At 32.1% G+C, this 23192-nt stretch overlaps 2 protein-coding genes across 2 annotated transcripts in view; one reads left to right on the forward strand and one right to left on the reverse strand.

The window, feature by feature from the left end:
• LOC137923956 (RNA-binding protein 12) overlaps positions 1-12583 on the reverse strand; it is a 32767-nt gene extending 20184 nt beyond the window's left edge. The window contains exons 1-2 of the mRNA XM_068767218.1: positions 12430-12583; positions 7872-8028 (exon numbers count right to left, since the gene is read on the reverse strand). Coding sequence (XP_068623319.1) covers positions 7872-8014 — 143 coding nt within the window. The 5' untranslated portion in view covers positions 8015-8028; positions 12430-12583. The remainder of the gene's footprint in view (positions 1-7871; positions 8029-12429) is intronic.
• A 1504-nt stretch (positions 12584-14087) lies between these two features.
• Positions 14088-23192, forward strand: part of LOC137924431 (sex-lethal homolog) — a 40446-nt gene continuing 31341 nt past the window's right edge. The window contains exons 1-2 of the mRNA XM_068767835.1: positions 14088-14205; positions 16503-16715. Coding sequence (XP_068623936.1) covers positions 16635-16715 — 81 coding nt within the window. The 5' untranslated portion in view covers positions 14088-14205; positions 16503-16634. The remainder of the gene's footprint in view (positions 14206-16502; positions 16716-23192) is intronic.

A 23192-nucleotide genomic window follows, 5' to 3' on the forward strand; every position in this document is an offset into this window, starting at 1 on the left:
TACCTTTGCTATATTTTTTTTGAATGAAACTTATTATAATACAACTTTTGTTCTATTTTCAAACGGCATTATTAAAAACCAGCTGTCCCCCGACCGCGTCGCGTGCTCGCAATGATTTTGTGGGTATGATTACATTATAGGATTTTTTTTAAAACAAAAGTAACTTAAGTTACTCCTTATTACATCAGCTACCTTCTAAGTTCCTTTATAATCAGGTCAGATATTTCAGAGATTCGCCAGAATAAACAGACACAAAAATTAAAAAGAAAAATAATTTTCGTATATGTATCGTATATATGGATGTAGTAAAAAGCAATTATTTTAAAATTACAAACAGATTCAATTTTATTTGTTTGTATAGATTAATGCATTGTTGAAAAAACAATGTTTATCAACGAGAAAAGTATCATAGACAATATTGTACATTGACGGTATTTGTCAAATTAGAAATATACTTTTTCTTGACGAAAGGTCACTGGCGTTGGCATTCACAGATTCCAAGGTTAAAAACAGGGTGCAGATGGTTCGTAGTTTAAGGAGCAGAAACAAGGGCTTGATTAAGTCCCAACGTACTTTTTGTTACCAGATAAAAAATATGATATTGGTTATCACTTGCAAGGACCAATGCCTACCAATATATATTTATTCTCGTACCTCTTTTTAAAACTTTATGAACAAATTTTGATATCTTCATACTTACTTTCTAAATTGCCTCGATTCTCTGAAAATCTATCTAGTGTCAATCCTAAATTTGTGCTTAATATTAATTTGCAATCACAACATACTCATAAAATGATTAATGGAGGGTCCATTACGTATGTTATAAAACACTGTTCAATGTTTTAATGATCTCTTTTCAGGATTACCGCCATTACTATTGAAATTTTCACATACCCTCAACGTCCCACTTACCCCAGACCCGTACAAGTTTAGAGCAGATTCCTAGATTTATAATCTCATATGCAGCTTTCATAATTTAGTTGGTTCCGATGGACGATATCTACCGTATTCAGAAAAATGGACAAAAAATGTGAAGATCGGATCCGAGTACAGATTTTTTCATGAGAAAGTCACTGAGTTTTTTAATGTATTATCTGTCTACACATAGGTGAACTCAAGCCAACATTTTAGTTCAATATCCGTTCCCCATTGTATTGTCATGCAAATGTATATTCCTAAAGTCTCCCGAGTTGCCCTGGAGGTCCAAGGGTTAAGAGCAACATTTCATTCTTAGATATGAATGTAGACCATAACAGCTCTCAGTTCACCTGCAGATGCTTATAAAAACATTGAAGACTGTGTTTGGCACTAATCGGTGTAACATAACTCCTGAAGATGCCCCGCGGAGGGGTGATTGGGACGCGTGTTGGGTGGTTTGGCGGTGGCGGTTGTGTGATTCGCATTGTTTGCCGCATACGCATTTATCAGCGGGCTGGCGGGCGGTGCATTTGTTGCACGACTACCACTGCATGTGCGGAGGTGGCTGTATATTGGTCCTTTTCTTACTTTGGATGGATTTCCGCAAGGTAACGCCTGATTCCATTAAATGCTTATAGAAACATTGTCAGTTATACAAGTTGAGGTGCTTATATTCTTTGAGGTTTAAAACTACGTGTTCGTTTGTATTTGACATACGTTTACAGACTACCTCATTTACTAATTTTTGGTAATGGTGCAGGACAAAATTGTTGCCAAGTAAATCTAGCATTTGTAGATTTCCAAGTCCCGTTTTTGAAGCCTCTAGTAATTTCATTCAATTTGATAGAATTGTTCCTTTTATGTAGCTTAACCTAACCTCACCATAAAGAAATGATCAAAAATTATTTAACCATAAAAACAAATTACAAATTATTTAATTACATATCACACCACGACTATCAAAATGTTAAACCTGTAGAAATAACTTGAAAAAAAAATTTGATCCACAGCGTAGCATAGTTTTCAAACAAATGAACCATCGAAGCGTTAGAAGTTAAATAATAGCCTGAGGCGATCATTAGAACGCACCCAAATTCATTATCTAAGAACGCATTTGTTTTTCGCCTCTCTTTTACACTCTGTACATCTCGCTCTCTCTGACGCCGCGCTACCGAACAGACGCGTCGCTTCAACCGCTGTACAATAAAGGAAATAATTGTAACTTAGATTAAGATTTCTTCTGTGATATTATATTATACGTTTTAAGCATCCGGCTAGTGTTTTTCTTACATCAGATTACCTGTTAAGAGGCGAGGAGCCTGTACTAACAACCGCCCCTCAATCCCAAGAAGAACTACGCATTATTATTTATGAAATTAACTAGAATTATTTTGGTTCATTTCAGTCAGAATTCATCGTTACAGATATTTCCTAATTAAATTGTGGTCGTCAACAGGTATTTCTATCTTTATTAAATATGTAATATAATTTTATATTTCAAATTACATATTCACGCAGTTGTTTTTCGCGTGTTATTTTCAAGACAGAGGCATTTAATCCGGCTAGCTGGTAGACATAACTTTACATCAATAAGAGATGTATCCATAGTATTTTAAAAAAAGAATTTTTGATTTTAATTTGCAGCATACCTTACCACTGTAGTTGACTCAAGATTCAAAAGTATATCATCAACTTACTGGGTCTTCAATTTATAATCATTCATGTCATGCGTTATTTATTCTATTACCTGGATATAGACCTCCTTCTGCAGGTGTTACAGGAAATCTATAAGGATAGCTTACGCTTAGTAGGCGTCATTCGATTGAAATGATGACTAGCGTGATTGTTAATAGGCCGGAATTTGAATTTGGAATTTAAAAATATTTTTAGTGTGGACAGACAACCTTATAAGTCCCTGGATGCAAGCCGCGTCACACCAGTGTTATTGGAAACCTACATAGATCTGCGTCTAGCAATGGATGTCCATAATGATGATGATATGGTGATGATGATTAGTGTGATTATCGATCAGAAATTTGAGTATTTGAAAATACCGAATACCATAGAAAATGTTCAAAAATAAAAATGTTTAGTATTCACAGCTTAACATGAAAGGTTCTACGAGCGATTTCCAAAAAATCCAATTAGCAGTATCCATATTAAAGTCCTTTTGATGATAAAACTGTTCTTCTGGTATATGATATAACGTGTCTTAAAAATAGATCTCTGGGCACCGAATCTTTGACAATCCTAGATAAAAAGAAATTCATAGAAAACACGACGTATTCCTATATCACATAAAATATACGAGTACCCTACAGAAATTTGTTGTCTATTAGATAGAAAGATCGCTGATGGATGGATTTGAAAACCATTGACGTGTTTTTATAGAATCTCCGAAGCAATAAAGAGACTTTTATACCGGCATCACAAAGCGATATTTCTATGCAATATCAAAGATGTTTTCAGCACGACGATTTAATAATTATTAGGTATTTTAGTTTAAATCATTGCAGAATAAAGTGCATGTTTTGTTGTTAAAACAATAACCTATTTTACACATTCGTAGGTGATCTTCGGTGAGATTTTTACGGGCAAGGGTTTGCAGACTTTTTCTTACAGATACGACGAATAACTTTCATTATTTTACTGCTTTTAGTGGATCTACCATACTGTCCCTACTCGACAAAAATGTATGTACTAACTATGGAAATTTCTGTTTTATCGTTGACATTCGCATTTATATTGGTAAAGAATCACACATGTTTATACAAGACTGCACACACCACAAGTCGTATTTTGTGCCTTTGCAAGTCTGAACACGCATTGCGGACGGAGACGGCACTTTGCAAGTGTCGTCAAAGATAACTGAAATATGCAAGTCTTTACAAGTAACAGTCCCGCTCCGGGAAGTGTTATCTACTTACATTGACAGGTGAAGCCAAGCTAACATCTAGGTCTTCACTATCGAAAGCAGGTAAATTTTCATGAACTGCAAACGAATTGCGTACCTCCATTTTATTATCACGCCGACTTGGTCTACGTTCTCGTGGACCACTTTGGGATTTACTGGTTTTGGACAATTACGTGATGAATGACATCAGATGGTAAGTGGTTAGCTTTACTCGTAACATTGGTGATGGACTTCGTAGTTACACAACATGGTGTAGGAGCTGAGAAGAGTTCATCATAAAATTGGTAATAAATCAGTTGAACGTGATCAATTAGAAGTCTAGACGCAATTATACACGAAGCATTTGGATGAGTCGATGGTTTAAGATTTTGTATCCTTTGTGTTGTTTTATCCCTTGGTTTGTATTTGTGTAAAACGAAACACTCGAAGTACTTTCAGACGTGATTCAATGTAATTGTCACAGTTGTCATTTCTAGATTATTTTTGCTTAGATTCAGTTTAGTTAGATTTGGATGTTTATTGATCGCTCTACCGTAGGTGGTCTTGACACAAGACCTGCGTAGTTGAAACTACGGTGGTTTTCGAAATCTTCCCGCAGTTTTGACGTTAAAAAACCGTAAGGTTTCGCAGGTAGGAATCCTGTATAAGTCATTGGCTCCGCCGCGGTTAGATCTTCTACATAAGGTATTGTCACGGAAAAATAGATATTGAATAATATGATGGTAAAATGGCGGTGACTGTTAAAATGGTTATAAACTAAAAAGCCAAGTAGCGTACAATAAATTGTTAGATGAAATAGTAACCTTTATCAAAAGTTGCAAAAAAGGACATTGAATATAAGAAGTGAGTCAACGAGAGTTTTTATATATTTTAAATGAACGTATCTAAAAACGATTGACCGTTACAAAAATGTTCTTTGACGATTATGGTATTTATAACATTCGCACAGACACTCTGACCCAATTTTAATTTTTTTTATTTGTAATTACACTGTAAACAATTTAGTTTCAGTTAAGTTTAACTACCATTGGTATAGTAAGTCAGCGCTATAGAAAATTTAATTGCTTTTTTAATGATGGAAATACTACCTGTATATTGATGAGATATTGACTCATATGAACAGTTGTCCCTAGAACTTTCGTATTTGTTTCAACCCTCAGTTGGTATGAGAACCAGATCTTATGTTTTTCGTCTCCTGGTCGTTATTTTACCTATGTCCTCCACTTTAGACACGAGATATTTAGTGCAGAGTCGAAGTGTTACACAAGGATTATAATTTTAGTTCAAGTAACATATAGATTTATAATTTGGTGGTAGATATATGTATGATACACCATTTAGCTGAGAAGATAATATCCATAAATCTATTGCCTCGTCCAAAAGTATTCATTTAACCTTATAATAAAAGTAGACTTTTATTACAGGGTTAAATGCATTTTATAAATGGGATTAAATAATTTATAGAGATAAACGTTTGCATTGATTTTTTAATTTGAACATCGCCGTTTAAATTCATCCTGTGACTAGGCAAGCAGGTCCTTTTGATTGCAAACCTTCAAATCGTATCGTGTAGCGTGTATTGCAATCTTTAGATATTTGATCAATTTCGTTGAATAGCGACACATGGGTCAATAAAATACACGCGTAATTTATTCTTATGCTATAGAATTATAAAATTTCTTCAATACAGTGCCCACCACATATTTATTTCATCCAGCCAATAAATACCTCCTAAATATAATTTTTATTTATACACTTACCTTCTTTACCACAAGTTCAGAATATATTCAGAGATCAACGCCTACATTGATCCCCCATAAATTTTTATACTAAATAGATATGAAATCATTAATTGTTAACTAAATCCATTGCATCTCTAGTGTTTTTTTTTTTTTTGATTTACCCACAAATATATTTTTTACATATACGAGATATTTCGTTATTATTTTTTTATATCGAAAAATACAGTTACGAGTAGAATTTTCAATTGGCCATTACTAAGGACTACAGTACACGGCAATAAATATGGCACATCGAACATTGGAAAGAGACGATCGGCTGATTTCGGCTTCGTATAGCGTTATATCTGTCGCACGACTGACAAAACGTCACATAGGTAGTGTGGGACAGAGATAATGATCTACGATGCCATAGCCGATTGTCTCTTTCCAAAGGTCGATATGCAATATTTATCGCATGGTACTATAAAACACAACGAAGTTAATGTTATGATATAATATACAATTGCTTTAGGAATCCAGACTGATGTCATCTTCGATGCCTAAATTCTTGATAGCAATTGTAAATGGTATATACAAGTGTAAGGTTTTATGAATTAGATCAAACCCAGCCGTGCCTGCTGACGATCCCACAGCTGAGGAACCGGCTGAAGAAGTAATAAATTTTGAGGCGCCATTTATACCTCCAAAAAGTTCCAATAAACGTACAGATATACTCAATGGAGAATTCTCTCTAACATTTTACTGTAGTCCAACGTTCTGATTAATCACATGATAGTGAGAAAAGAGATCAAACCCAATAAACACTTAACACACATTATATATCTTAATCCTTTCCACTCCAAGGCTGTTATGTAGCATCGATAAAATTTAATTGAATTACAGTATCTTGCGATTCTAGAATATGTTTCATTCATTCGTGATTCAAACATTTTAGTAACAAAATTTTTAAATAAAATAAAATTTTCCGCAAAAAGAAGTATTACACCATGTCGAGTATCACTCGACAGTGGAGCTTGTGGAACAAAATCAGTGTCGAGTGACACTCGACATTGGAGTGGAAAGGGTTAAAACTCAGATCACTATTGCAGCACGTACCTAAATGAGTCATTAAAACTGTATCTATGTGTGGTGTATGACACCTTTTCAAATACCCTCGATTTCTAACAATCACTTATAGGACTACCCTCACTTAGACATACCATTTTAATTCTTACTAACATGAGTAAAGTTAGAATACATATCCATCCTATCTAGGAAAGTAACATATTGTATCCATCCATGAAATATTTAGTCTTCTGGTGTTATTGTAAAATATTTTTTAAAATCAGGTAACTTATGAAAAATATTATTTTATGTGTACATCTCCTCGTGGTATCTTCACAGGTTTTCAATTTTAACCATAATATTTACCTGATACCAACCAAGTATACAGAACTGTACCATTTTTTTTATATATTTCCTCTAATATTATTTATGTACTCTCAATGGGGTCCATTTATCGCAGGTTGGGTATTGTTGATTTGAGATTTAGAGGATAAAACCTATATTTGTTGAATAAATCCAATGTTCCCATAGTGAAAGAACAAAATACATAGTTGCGGGTAGTTATAAAACTGCAAGATATGAAGCCCATATCCATTTAAATGTATAGTTTTCGTTAAATAAATCATGATGTGATCATATTTATAATTCTCATTGAAGTCTTAAATAATATTATTTATTGATAATATACTTACTATATACAATACCATGTTTATCACAGTAATGCCATTAAGTGAGAATCTAATATTGATTATCTACTTACTAAACAATATAAAGAGTACTAATGGTGTAGTACCGTACTATGAAACCATTAAACTATGAAATATTTTCAAGTATATGTTATCTGTGCCAGGCGTACGTGCCATTTATATATATAAATGCATCCTCTCAATTCCTCCAAGCGAGAATTTATTTTCAAGTTTGTTGTAAATTAAAAACAGGATATATTCACCGCTTGACCGCATTGAGATTTTTTTAAGTAAATAGGTTTATTATTGTGCAACGAATACATTTCCATTGTTCCAGTATTTTTTTAATAGTCATTATTTTTTTTAGGTATAAAGACAGTTCTTGTAAAACTCCATTTATTTAAATATCTTATACTAAAGAATACTTATATCAACATAAATCTATAATAGAAGCAGTTTTAGTGTTTCATAATGGGTACAGTTTGTACAGACAAACAATATTTATCTAAAGATAAAAAAAAACTCCAGTTTTTATATATACTTGAGAATGGTGCGTATTATAGCTACCTGAAAGCAATGAATGCATCTCCGAGCTCGCCTCCTACGATGTGAACCCCGCCTTCGGGAATGGAGAGCCCCCGAAAGAAATTCCTAATGTCCAGGGCATTGGCCGACCATGGAAGGTTCTGTAGTCTTATGATGACACTCATTTTCACCGCTGTACCTATAAAAATTGAAACAGCCTTTCCATTTTTTTGATTCGAGTAATTTGACCTACAAAATAGGTATCATTAACAAACAAACATATACACAACATCATATATAATTGTCTAACAACAAGTACATTACAAGTGTTCTTTACCAATCTTTTATGTATGTAATGTCCTCCTAAAACTTATATGTCGCTATGAAGGTTTCAAATACAGCTGATCTAAAAGACCACGACAAAGTCCGTTAATTTTTTAGGTATTATTTTTATGGATCACATTGGCAAACATTTTTAAAACAGAAGTTAGAACAATATATTCCCACACTGTGAAACATTGAAACAAATATTTATTCTTATGGCTTTGCTTTCCTAAACCACCTCCGAAAAGTTAAAATTTTTATATTATGTACATTAAATAAACCATTAATTATTTATTCTCTTTTTTTTACTTTCACAGTTTCTTTATTCTTTCTGAGACAAATGCGATCAAAGTTGGTATGATGTTTTTATTTATTATTGTATTTATAATTATGTATTATAAGTATATAAGAATAATTGTAAGCTATATACATGTGTATCTATATGTATGTATGTTTTGTCTATATATACACATTTACTATGCATTACTTATCCCTCTAATTTTTCCATACCTTGGTTGTCTAAAGTTGCTTCGTGTAATAAGACCTCCTATTGTACTTTTTCTTTACTATTATGCAACTATATATTCTATATATATATATATATATATATATATATATATATATATATATAGTAAATATTCTATATAGTATATATTCTAGTGTGTATAATGAAAAGTATTAATAAATAAATAGTATTATTGATTCTATACACCATATACTTTGGAAAGGTTCGGAATATTGGTGAAATCAAGAACCTACCAAATAGACAGTTATTCTTTTAAGGCAATTTTATTATTTTTTCATATAATAAACATTACATTTATCACTGTATTTATACTGTTGTGGGGTTCTCTTAACTAATTTATGTTTGATAAACTTTCAAATGTATTGCAAAATGGCATTTATATATCTATATGTTGTTTTACTATTATGTGTAAAATCTTAGCATTTGAATAACAAATATAAGTATATAAAACACTGTATCCAACTTGTGCAGAATAATATTCTTAAAATCATATTGAATTCAAAACTGTTTGGCCCTTTTCCTGGATTTAAAATTTATCTTTTTGGTTGTATGTGGTTGTATTTTTTAGGTCATCAATATAGACCTATTTTATCCAATTTACATATGTTACATATATAAGACAAGTGGATCATGTTACCTAAATAAAATACATGTAAGTTGCTTTATCATTAATATTTGCCAGTTGAATGAAATGTCAATCCATTTATATATCTATATTTAGTAAAGTTACTACAACATCAAACATATTTGTAATAATATAAATACAGAACTGAACTTAGGATTCTGAAAGATGTGATATTCATATGATATTGTACTTAAAGCTGAAGCACTATGATATACACATGTTAAAGAACATTGAAACAGGAGTGTGCGAGTATCAAACTAAACCTGTTTATATAGAATAGAAATTTCAAAAGTTAATGATCTTTATATCATATATATATATATATATGTAGTTCATTGAAGCCATTTCCATAATCTCTTAACCAAAAATTCACAGCTAACCTTATCTAGCTATTAACGGTATGCTGAATTATTAATATATCGTCATAATAAAAATAAGTAACAATTAATAGTAATTTTATGTTTCATTAGATAATTACTTAAAATGTATAATTAAATCTCAGACTAATAATCTAGAAAGATGTTTAAGATCGAAAATAACTCAAATCTAAAGTTTTTTTTTTGCCCGACTGCATAAACTGGTTGTGTGAGAAAGCAGGAAGCAGATACCATCTAGCCTATGGATGCACAGACCGCGGCCCGCCGGTCGAATACTGGTGGCCCGCCGACAGCAAAAATAATACTCTCGTACATTCGAAAAATATTTAATTCTATTCCAGAATAAAACCAAAAAAATTTAATTACCTATACTTCTGGCGGCCGACCCGCCATTAGTTCATGATTTGCCTGAGTGGCCCCTAGTCTTAATAAGTCTGTGATCTAGCCCGAAACGTCTTATAGGTATCAAAGCTTGAAGACTTCCTTTTAAAGATTTAACTTCTGCAGCTGATATTATCCATAAATGAGAAATATGTACATATACATGAGGTTCCAATCTCTCTGCTACTCAATTGTAATGCTATACATGTTTCAAGTGACAGCCCTATATTTTAGATCTAGGTCATTTCATGGTAATCCTTGTGCCCAGTCACTTCTCAATGCTATCTTAAAGTTCAATGTCACCCTAATCTGGTGGAATTTGTATTGTAATAGCTAGCGAATTACAATACAGATACCATATACAGTACCTGGTGATAAATATTGCACATAAACCTTTTGAAAGAGACAATCTGCTAATTTCGGCTTCGTAGAGCACTACCTATGTGATGTTTTGTCGGTTGTTGTATTTCAACAGACATCTCTATAATGTTCTATGAAGTAGAAATTAGCCAATTGTCTCTTTCCAAATGTCTATGTGCATTATCTATCATCAGGTAATGTAGTACTATTTAAAATCTGGTAAAACTATAAATGCTATTTACTAACGCCACTGACAAAAAATATACAACACCTATCTCGTATTTTGGCAGGTGATGGTCAAATAACTCCTTTTTTTGTTTTATTGTAATAAAAATGCTTAGCAAATGAACTATCAGGGTTAATATTATATTATGATTTTAAATTAATACATCCAGAAACATTTTTTTGTAAAGTAAATACACTGAATTGTATCATGTCCATTTTTTTAAATATTTTATAAATATCCAAAATAACAAATACAAAGATAGAGTTGTAGAATAGATCTAATATGAATATAAAGGAACATAAAGCTTGCATTAAAAATTGTTTTGAATGTTTTGACATATTAAGCTGTTTTGTTTGTTCTTATATAAATGTATGAGCAAAACAGAATTCTAAGGAGCAGGTTTCAAATATACGTCGGATAGTGTGGTTTAGTCCTTTATAGACTAGACTTATAAAAAGCAAGAAAAACTCAAATAATAAACTAGAAATTCATTAAGTAGTGTCTGAACATGAGGTTGCGATATCACCATCTCGCATGATGTTAACTGTAGGAGAGATCACATTGTGTTCTACAAAGATCATCACTAAAATTCTTCACAGATCAGTGAGAAATACAAACACTTGCATACCAGACACCTTTCAAAGACAAGATTTCTGATAGCAATTAAATTATTATTATATAAACCATTCATCCCAAATTATGGTGAAACATAAATCCATTGTAAACCTTATTGCTCTTGCAGGAAGTGCTTCACCAGTAATGGTGAGAATCTATGGAGGAAGCTAATGCCTTGCAGTGGGCATCTATCAGCTGATATCATGATAAATTCTTTATAGATCAGCAACAAACTTATACTTTCTGATTTTAAATCTTCAACAGACCCACTGTAAGAACTACACTCTGTTTATAAATTATACATGACCTACATAATGAAGATTATATCTTCATATGCCGAAGGCTTACAATATCTTTCTGCCACAACCTGTTTACTGCCTAAAATTGAACATTCAGAGCATATAAACCAGTATTAAGTACATGGCTCCCTTGCCTAATCTGAACTTAGTCAGCAACAACGGAGTGGACCATGGATCTGACAGGATTTATGTCCAAGCTGCTGGAATGCCTAGTTTGTTACATATATAAAACAGTAAATAACATTTGGTATTATTTGGTTGTCATAAAGTTATGTTGGATATAGAGGTATACAATATAACATTAGATATTGTAATAGCATCTAATAGCCCAAGTGAAGTCAACTGCTAAATTATTCAGGATTCTTTCCGGGTGTTGAAAAATTGCCTTAGAACATTACTTCAATATACCTAATTACAAAGATAGTTCGAGCATTTTTAATATTTCTATATAATTTATGACGACGCATTAGAAAGTTTTAAATAACATTGCCGATTTTAGGTTAGTGATAGATTAAGCAATTCCGGCAAATTACAACCGCACGTGTTTTCGTGTTTTAACAACAGTATCTAAGAATTTATTAGTCTGAGATGATATTATAACATATTCATAAATCCCCACATGTTTTATATAACTTTAAAAAATAAGCTTCTTGTAAAATATAAATAAATACCATGTATGAATCCAAAAAAGGTTGATTAAGTAAACTTGTTTGGAATACTAATAGTTATTTGTAAAATATTAGGAAGTACATATGTAAGCTTAAGTATAAAATATGTACGCCGTATAACTTGTAATAATAATGGTAGGAAATTAAAGTGTTGTACAACTAGCGCTTCGCAACGATAAACATCTATTCACAGACTTACCTACTAATAAACTACAAGATTAATTTCAAACACGCCAAAAAGGCAGAAAACATTACGAAACACTAGATAATATCACTAACATGTAACGCAAATCCTGTCACATACAAATTAAAATCATACGATTCACACACCGAGTTGAGGCGGACGAAAACACAAAATGGCGGCAAGCTTGCAGTGTTGTGCTGACGTTTGAGCCCAGATTATAATGAAATTAATTTTGGAATGTAATCCATAAATATTATTTAACTAAATGTATTTATACTAAATACTATAATTAAATACACTATTTATAATATTTATTTAATATACCTGGCGACTTGTAGTTTTTGTAGGTGTTAACGAAAAAGTTTTTAAACAGAAATATAAACATGGCACTAAAGTAGTGCAAGTAATAATTTATTTATTTAAAAGTAAATAATACGAAAGGCAAAAACATAATTTGCAACACAGATAGGTTAAAAACATTTTTTATTTCATAGAATCGGAAAGATCGACATTTTCCGGTTTATTTTCAGTGTTTGAATTACTTACAATAATAATAGACAATAATAACAATTTTCTTGGAAATGAAATGGAAACAATCATGGTCATAGCCACAGCATATGTTTCTGTAGCCTCCACCCTCCTTATTTATTTTATTTCTATTAATAATCATCCAGAAAGCTTGAGTTAAATTTGATGATCAAATTGTTATTCAACGATTTAGGTTCTCTTTAAATTGGACCTAGTCTTAATCATTTTAAACAAAATACACTCCCGTTTGTGCTTATCAAAGACTTTGTTTAAAAGTTCTTATGTCATATATTTCGAAATATTCCAAATATTCGTGGACATTTGTAGTCATAAAAACTGTAGTTTTCATTTAAGAATGTTTCGTATTGCTGGCCACTGCGGCCGCAATACATTGCTTAAAATAATTTTTGCGCATTTGAATTCAAACTTGAATGAGAATTTAAATTCGGACGCCTCCAGTTATGATCCCTTCGTCTTTGCATATGGGTTAATTTTTGAGGAGCAAATGCTTGCACATGTAGTGGTTTCCAACCACCCGCTTAATGCGTAAAAAATCACGAAGCTCTAGAAAGGCATTGTTTTTAAGGCGTTGTTCGGGGAGCGTTGGAGTGTTTCAATGTATTCTCCATCTTATACACAATTTTTACTTGACATTTATATTTTATACATTTTAAGTTTCAGTTTTTACCATTGATTGTTTATATTTGATTGCTAATATGAATCTCGTTACTCAACATGTCTATTTACTTCACTAAATATATATTTTTAATTGTAAGCAATAAACAGCACTGCTTGTATTTTTCCTCTAGAACGATTTTAACTTTTCCAATATGTAAATACATGTTTATGCTGTTAACATTAATAAATGCGCAAATTCTGGATTTAATTCTTTCCGGTAAATATAGTGAAATATTACTATTACCAATTATTTTTAATATAATATTCTACATAAGATAAACAAAAACCATTTTCAATATACTATGTTTAAAGGCTTTGTAGAACAAAGAAATATTTTTTAGCATCGGTAGTTTTAAGGAAATTATAAATTAATGATTTTATTATTATCATTAATAAATCTCGATTAATAACAATAAAAATACATGACATTAATTATATCTTTTCAGTCTGTGAGGTATATCGCTGAACTGTAGTATTTGTCATTCATGAACTTCTGATTCGTTCTGTTCTGTTAAACTCTTTAAAAATACAATACAGTAGTGTTTTAAGATATTTAATACATTTAATAGGCGACAAAGCATTATTGTAAGTATATGTATATTTAATTAACAAACAGAAATATTAATGATCCTACAAAGCAGCTTTTTTTAGTGAGCCTGTCAAACTTACCACGTAAATATTTCTTTATTTTTATACGTTATTATATATTATACTCATTTCCGCAGCTAATATGTATTTGTGTAAGGTTGTAGGTTTAAAGGCAATAACATAAATGCGCGTATTAAAGAAAAACAGCCTGAAATTATATAAATATGAACAGCGCGATTTCCTAAGGATTCCCGATTGACGAATCGAATGTTAAAAAATATATTTCCGTTGTTTATTCAAGATAAATAAAAGTTTCTTTGCAAATATAGCACTGTTATATAATTTATAACGAAAATAAATTTTAAATTCTGTGTAATTTCAATGTCATTAATTATTTTTAATGGGCTTTTTGAAAATATGAATATTTCTTATAATTTCGTTAAAATTAAACTGTGATTTTATTTCGCATACAAGCCGAAATAATATGTTGAAGGACAAAACAGTACATGTATATATAAATGCTAATAATGTTAATGAATATTAAAATTTATTATTTAGTTATTTATGTTATACCATTCAGGTGCTTATAAGTTTTAATGGAGAGAATATATATTACATTTGTCAGCAAAACATTTTCTAAACACCTGTATAAAGTGATCACTTTGAAATATGTTACATTAATTTACTTTTCTTATTAGAATGCAGCATTTCAATGACAGTATAAAGTCTGTAGGGCCAGATAATAATTAATAATTGATTTTATACATAGTAATTTAAATTTTAAAAATTCTTTTTAATTGTATTATTACTTCACTTATTATTTCTGAAACCATTGATTTATGAATATTATATTTTATAGCAAATTAGTGATGCTTTGACATCTTTAAACAATCACTCTGTGTATGTAGATTTTATTTTATGGGCAAAAAACTGGCCACCACTATCAATTAGTTACTGGTTTTATATAAAATTGTAATTTTTTTATTTAAAAAAAAATACAAATGGTTATTTTAGTGTACACAAAAAATATAGAGCAATAAATATTTTGTAGATATCACTAATAAAATCAAACATATAGGAAATGTATTTTAAATCACATTTCTACCATTTTATCCTCTTTTCGTGTCACCGTTCACGCCATAAGATGACTGCTGGAGAGCTTTCCCATATTTCCAATAAGACCAATTGGAAGCTGCTTGCATCTAGCGTTTTCTGAGGATCCTTACCATGTCATATCCTTCTTATGGGTGGACATATTTTATATAATAGTCCTTGCTGTTGTTGTTTACAAATTCACTGCCTTTATAGTGATAACCATATAAGGCAAGCAAAGATATCTTTATAAATAATCTTGGAGCTTTGATTTCTGTTTAAAACATTTTATGAATAAGAAGTAAAAGACATTATAGAAAAATAACTAGGGCTTTGATATAATGTATTGTGACCTTCAAAATTAAAATATTGTGATACCTTAAGAATGATGAGGGATGTAAAGATTGTTTGAATTTCAAGACTGAAAGCAAGAATGATGAAGAACAGAAGTAGAAATTGTCAGAATGGAAGGAGAAAATAAAGTAACAATTTTAACTGGAAAATATTAAATGCACAGACATAACAAGTCTCTATTCGACATGTGAGCACCATTAAATAAGAAATACAGTTTATATTATGTCCCAAGGTTTATATGTAAAAGAGATTTCTACATATCTACTGATTCATTACAATGTGTAATGCAAAATTTGTAGCAATGTTCCTTTTGTTGACCTGGGGTTAGCTAAGCAGGGATTTAAAGAAAATCCACCCACAATTGGGTTATGAAGGCCTTCATTGTGTGAAGCACATCAGTGATTGCTAGCTGGAATATATATAATAGCTACTGTGATTATATATATTCTTCTTAGTTTCTTCTACCATATTTATACAGGCTGTTCAATTTTGTGAAAGTTTAAGAAGTCGGTACCACTGTGTTACCACTATTACCATAAAAAAATTGCAATTATAGATAAAACCAGTAACTATTTGTATTGGTTAAATTATATTATACAATGGTCACCGATGTAGATCAAAGAATTGCTTGTCTGGTGGCAATAGGTGGAGCACATCGCTTGTGTAGATGATGGCTGTTGAAGCCGAAAGGTACTTTTGTGGTGGCCACGAGTCAGTAGACTGGATGGAAAGTTGCTATATAAGAGCAGAGCAAGACCATGTTATATTGGAGGAGGCCTAGGCTTTGTAGTGGGCGTCTATCAGCTAATATGATGATGAAATTGTCTAATATAGATATTCCTTTTCAGGTAAGAAGCGGAGTGACTAGATTATTTTAACTTATTATAATATCAACAATGAAGCTATAAATGTGTTGCTCAATATAAAGTAGTGGATAGGGGTATTGTTTTTATTGTGTACCGTGCATAAAAGACTGATAAATGTGTGAGAGATACCCTGGATACCTCTTCGGTGGCACTCCTGTCAGCAGTTGGGACAGGAGTTTCAACCCGTTGGAGAATGTGAGTATATTTAATTTTATATAGACTTATTTTTTACCGAATTGTTTATATTCTGATCTTTATATTCTATGCAAATCATAAGTCACACACATCTAATAGATTCTAGCGTTACTTTGCAGAAGTCCATCCTAAGTAAGAAAAGGACTAATATACCGCTACGTCGTAGTAGTTGTGCAATGAAGTGCACCGCATGCCAGCCCGCTGATAATAGCGCATGCAGCAAACAATGTGAATTACACAACTACCACCGTTAATTCACTCAACACATTTTTCACCCCTCCACGGGGCATCCTCAGGAGTAATGTTACACCGATTAGTGCCAAACACAGAGTGAAACGCCTTGTCTTGTATCTTAGGCTTGGTTTCTGCAACTAAGTGAAATTGCTGTCATTTTGCATCGGGATTAGACTTATTCAAGCCAACCAAAGTAGTTGAGTTGAATCCAAGCAGACCTTTGATGTTGCTTGAGATCTTGAGGAGGCACCACAGTAATCCAAGAAGTAGTATGTGGCAAAGGATTTGGATTATTTAGTAATTAAAAGTAAAATTAAATAAAAAAAACTAAGAATTTTGGGTATCACTAATTATCTTGTTTAGAAAATATTATAGGTATCCCATTATTAATCACCCCATTTATCTTTGTGTAAGTTTATTAAAGTGATAAGATATATGATGATTTGATTGTAATTTTGGTGATTGTTTCTAAATCGTCATTTCGTAGATATCCCTTAGATAATATGATAACACAACCAGTTAGAAGCAGTCTGATATCCTACAAGGACTTTAACAAGACTGACTGTCCACCTCACAGGTGGACAACCCGGGGTTTTTCACTCTAGAACCTGACCTAGACATATACTAAAAGTAAGAAAGGGACTAATGTACAGCTACTTCCGCTATGCAGCACTAGTCACTCGGTGTTTGTCTAACATCTCCTGAGGATGCCCCGTGGAGAAGTGAAACACGTGTAAAGTGAATTAACGGTGGTAGTTGTGTTTCGTATTGTTTGCCGCACGCGCATTTATCAGCGGGCTAGCGGGCGGTGCCATTTCCCACTTCATTGCATGACTACTGCTGCACAGCGGCAGTAACTATATGTTAGTCCCTTTCTTAGTTAGGATGGACTTCTGCAAGGTAACGTCTGAATCTATTAGATATATACTAAAAATTTTTGTTGTTTTAATTAGTAGTAGTAGGTCTCAAATATTGAATGTTTGAAGTAAAGCAACATTTAAGTTATTGACAGTCATGAACTAACATACAATGAAAAGATATATTTTATATTTCATAATATTGGAATTTCTCTTGAAATACTTTTAATGTGATTAAGTCACAGTTCAAGGTAACCCAGTGTGAAATGTGACACATTGAAATATCTTTAAAGCCTTAAAATGTGTGGTTTTTAGTTTAGTTCTCAGTTATATGAATTTATCTAACATAGGCCGGTTGATTACCAAGTTTAGTGCAGAACAGATGGCTGTTGGGGCCTCAGAGTTTTTTTATGGACCTCTTCTTCCCTCCTTGCTATGCAGGGATGTCACCACTCATGTCTATTTCTTCATTTTTCTTCTTATTTAAATTTCTCCCTTTTACCCTTCGGAATCTCTCATATTACAATTTCATTCTGTCCTTCACAATCTCTAGAAGCCTTGGTGTTATAGAGCGGAGACCACAGAATTAATGTAAGGTTAGATGTCCACCCAAAAGGTGGATAACTTTTGGGTGGTGAACGCCTGGTGCAAGCTGCTTCCTACAGGTGTTATTGGAAATCTGTTGCGGAGGCTTATGTTCAGCAATGGACCTTGTTTTATGTTCAAGGCATATGCCTCCATCAATGATTGCCATAATCTCCAGTCTCACGCTGCTTGCATCCCACACTGCCTGTATCCACTATCCGTTAGTTATGTTGAAGTATTATTATTCTTTAATTGTTATATGAGATCTAATCAGAGATGATCTGCAGAAGAACCAAGGTCAAGGTTATAGCTCGAAGAATTGATTGTTTGAAATGGCACTGGGCACAACGCTTGTCTTGTCTTGTCAACTTTTTTTGACACAAGGTGGACGGATGACATAGTTAAGGTATGGGAAAGTAGCTGAAGCAGGTCTTGCAGTGGAAGTCTATTGGCTGTATTGATGATAATGTATTATCAAATCGATTTTTAAGAAATATTTGACCTACAAGAATATTGAAAATTTTAAATTTGGAACAATAAGCCAACTAGATTAAGTCCGCATCTAGCTGGGCGTGGGAGCCGTTTTACTTTTTGTTATTTCTTTCAAAGTGAACACGCGATTTTTTTTTCAATGATTTTATTTAAGATTGTTCCGTTGCTTTAGATTATTCTTCTTTGAGTGCAAAGTTTACATAGCTGTTAATTGATTAGGTGAGTGTTTTTATATTCATATATAAATATGTTAATTATTAACTAGAATAATTGGTAGCATTATATATTACTTAAGCGTAAAACGAGTGACAGTCCAAGTCGATGTCCACTAGTGGGGGCCCTTGACCTTAGACACTTCATGGAGTGTTCACCAAAAAGATCTAAGATTTTGACGCTTTCTGGTGAAATAGCATGTAGCGGCCAGAGCCGGAGCTTTCCCTTGAGCTTCGCTATTTTAAAAGTTATCTTGGACTAAGTTCACTTTGCTTCCTGCTTCTTCGAATAAAATGATAAAAGTATTTGTATGCATTAGTGTACTTCGTTTTTTTATCATTGATAAATCCTGTTCGCTTATTGGTATTGTGTTCACCGTAATTCGGGTGATTTTTTTTTAATTTTATTGGTGTTTACGTTTTTGGAGTTTCTCGTAGGAGTAACACGATCTTTTTTAATCTTTAAACTTTTTTTTCACTCCATAAAACAATTATTCAATAACCTTTCCATGGATGTACCTAATAATTTATTAAATTATATATGCATGTGTGTGGCTTTTGAATCTAGCGAGCACAGACAGACATTCTTATATATATTTAGTCTGAATGTAAGTACTGTTATAATTAAAAATGAACGGAATGTTAGTTTTGAATTTGGAATATATTATCTTAAAAACTAGACCAATGTTAGGAGTTTGTTAGAATAAATTGACACACGTGCTTCTTTACTCAAACACTGAAACAAAAAAAAACTAAAAATGGAGCGGATTGATACATTTATGTGTAATGTATAAATATATAAGATCTAAGACTTTTCATGTATGTTTTAAAGTCGAATAGAATTAACGTGGGTCGGCCATAAATTAAAACTGCATCCGTCGCTAGCACGTCGGCCACTTGACACTTTTGACAGATGGCGCGCAAAAAAGCGCGGGAAAACGCGTACGTATGAAAAGCGAAGCTAACGATGCCCTCGTGATACATTATTAATGAAGCCGGCGAGTGAGCCGCTGGTAAGTTTATAAAGCGTGCACCATTTACTTTGGAACACTGCCAGGGGCGCCCGTCGAGTTGGTGCCAGTTCAAGATCTATGTGGGCGTGGCTAAGTGATTCTTTGGAATGTTTATGCATCGCGCCTTTTTGCCATTTGCGTTCGTGACTACGTTTACTAAAAAAAATTGGGTTAATTTTTTTTTAACGACCCATTTTTGTATATGTCAAATTATTATACTTTTTTTTCTCTAGTTTATTAATTTATTTATATTTTATAAGGAATAAACCCGCTAATTGGGTGTCATATAAGGTTTCACACAATTTTTTTTGTCGTCGTTTCAGTGCAAGGCAAAGGTGCCCACTGGTACAGGCCAAGGTTCAGGCCTTCCCCAAATATATCTACAAGGGTATATACCACATTTTGGTGATGGATGATTGGTGATCGCAGTGTGGTATTATGGTACTCAGAGGGCGCTGCTAATTATCTTCTGGTAACGCAATCTGTCTAATCCAACAAAGTGTGAATTATATAAGACTGCATTTCAGTAATCGAACCCGTTACCTATGATCTCAAGTCTAAGTGCTCCACCGCTAGGCTACAATTGCTCATTTATTTCAAAGTATGTAAACAAGAAAGATGTTTGGAAATGAATTGTTTTAATCTCTGAACAAATTCACTTTACTTTTTGATCACAGTATTATATCACAGTCTCCTTGTGTGTTTAACTTTTTTTTTGTACAATTTCATTTTCATATTTAGCTTACTATGTTTAAAAATTGTTGGATTAACATTTACAAAATGTAAAGCGTATGTTAAAAGTATATTGACCTAAAAGGCTTTTTATTCAATAAGCGAATATGTAAATAACATTAATCCTTAGCAACGATGTCGTCTGATTGTTTTGATTTCATTTAGGCTACATCTGATAAAGTATATCTGTATAAACTTTTTTAAAAGACGTGTAAAAGTTTCTTCCTGTCTCTTCTCCACATCTTGTGAAGCCAAGTTGAGTAAGAAATAAAATAGATAGAAAGTTGTCGATCAATAAGATTTCTTTTATATTTAATGGAATCAGGCGTTACCTTGCGGAAGTCCATCCTAAGTACGAAAAGGACCAATATTTAGCCACTTTCGCACATGCTATAGGATGATTTGATATTAAATAAGATTTCTGTTAAAATTTCTAATGTATAAATGAATTTTATTTTTATCTTTATGTGAAACTTTTCGTGTTTTTTTTTTAATTTTAAAAATACAATTAAAACTTTGTATAATCTGGAATATACTATATTATTATCTAATCGTCGTATCGTTCAAACGGTTGTCTTCCACTCGCTTCGTCACTGAAAAATAAGTGTTGTAAATAATAAAGAGCATCGACCGACCCATTTCAGAAAGGCGGAATTAAAAGCTCTTATCTGTGTAGGCGATAAAAATAAACAATCACAAATAAAGACTGATTTAAACTGTTCGATGAAGTACCGTTCTAAATTCAAATTTGCATGACGTATGTTTCGTTTGAATTAAGAATAAGATTGGTTTTTAAAAAAAAAAAAACTCAGTCATTTATCATTGATATATGACATTGATATCTATTAATGCAGAGAGATCTTAGTTAGATACGAGGTGGAACCAGATATGAGATCCTCAGAAGAAGGTCAGGTAGTCCGAAGAATTGCTAGTTCGAAATGTTTTTCTTTCGTTCCCCTATCTTATTAATGGGACAGGGACGTTTTTATCTTTTAATGATTTACTTTATTTTCTTTTTTATTTCCATGCTCTTTTATCATGCTTCATATGATCTATCTTTCTTCTGGTTACATTCTACAGTTACTATTTTTCTTTTCCTTACTTTCTGCCGTTCATTCATCGCCTCACTTCCTTCGCCTCGTTCTTTACTCACTGATTTTGGTTATCACATTATTTTTACTTTATCTTTTATTTTATATTTTATTAAAGATTACATAGTTTTTATTTTATTTACTTTATAATTATTTCTTATTGTTTTTAGCTGCGATCTGTATTAGTTTTGTTTACATTTATTAAATGTTTTGCTATTTATTTGCAATAATCAAGGAACACTGGTCTGCTAGGTTTTTAAACCTTGTTAAAACATGTTAATTTATACATTTATTAATTGAATTTAAATTAAAACTACTCAAAAAAAATTTTGTACATGTAATGTAAAATATACGTAACATTAAATAAACATAAATTAAACTATAAATAAAATGACATAAGCAATAAGTCAATATTTTTAGTGAGAAGTATGAACCTGATGCTTTAATAATAAATTGTAATCTAGTGAAATGAACAGATATGTAATACATAGTGAGATATAGGCAGCGCTGACATGAGAAGGCATGCGGCGATACGGGTCATGGTCAAGTGTGTAGTTCCACTTATTGGCAAAGTGCCTGAAAGTGAACAATGAATTATGTTGGCTAAACCTACACCACACAGCCTCTGTGGCGCCTTTTCAAAGCCTTATTGGCTTCCGGTAAATCAATTATATCGTCATTTTAAAAAAAGAATTACCTGGGCAGTCGTGCGTGGATGATATTCGTAGCAACCACTCTACCTGAGTAGGGGGCGTAGTATCTAGGGGCTTACAATACCGGAATTTTTACATGAATACCGGACGTAATTTGTCCGGTATTCATGTAAAAATTCCGGTTTTTTGGTATTACATTATACATACAAAACGCAAGTCGTTAATATTATTTCATAAATACTTTCAATTTGATTATATTTTTTGCTTCTTTAATTATATAATGCAATACGAGTCTATTATATGTAAAATGTAACATAGAATTTATTATGTACTTTCACGTTTTTTTTTGTATCTATCTACTTCTACTCTCTATGTAATAAGATAAATAATATCTGCTGATATCAGAACAATATTTATTGGATTTAATATATTATTTGTTAACAAGTCAATATAACAACTGAGGTAAGTAAATATATAACTAGTAATTTTTTTATGTATAATACCGGTTTTAATACCGAATATTTCAAATATCGAATACCGGTATTCAGATTTTAATTCGGTATTGTAAGCCCTAGTAATGTCGTTTTTTTTATGGCTCCCGTTATTGG

Source organism: Battus philenor, unplaced genomic scaffold, assembly GCF_028537555.1.
Source record: "Battus philenor isolate CCGP_79_NKW_IND1 unplaced genomic scaffold, ilBatPhil1.0.hap1 SCAF_23, whole genome shotgun sequence".
In the NCBI taxonomy this organism is placed as follows: domain Eukaryota; kingdom Metazoa; phylum Arthropoda; class Insecta; order Lepidoptera; family Papilionidae; genus Battus; species Battus philenor.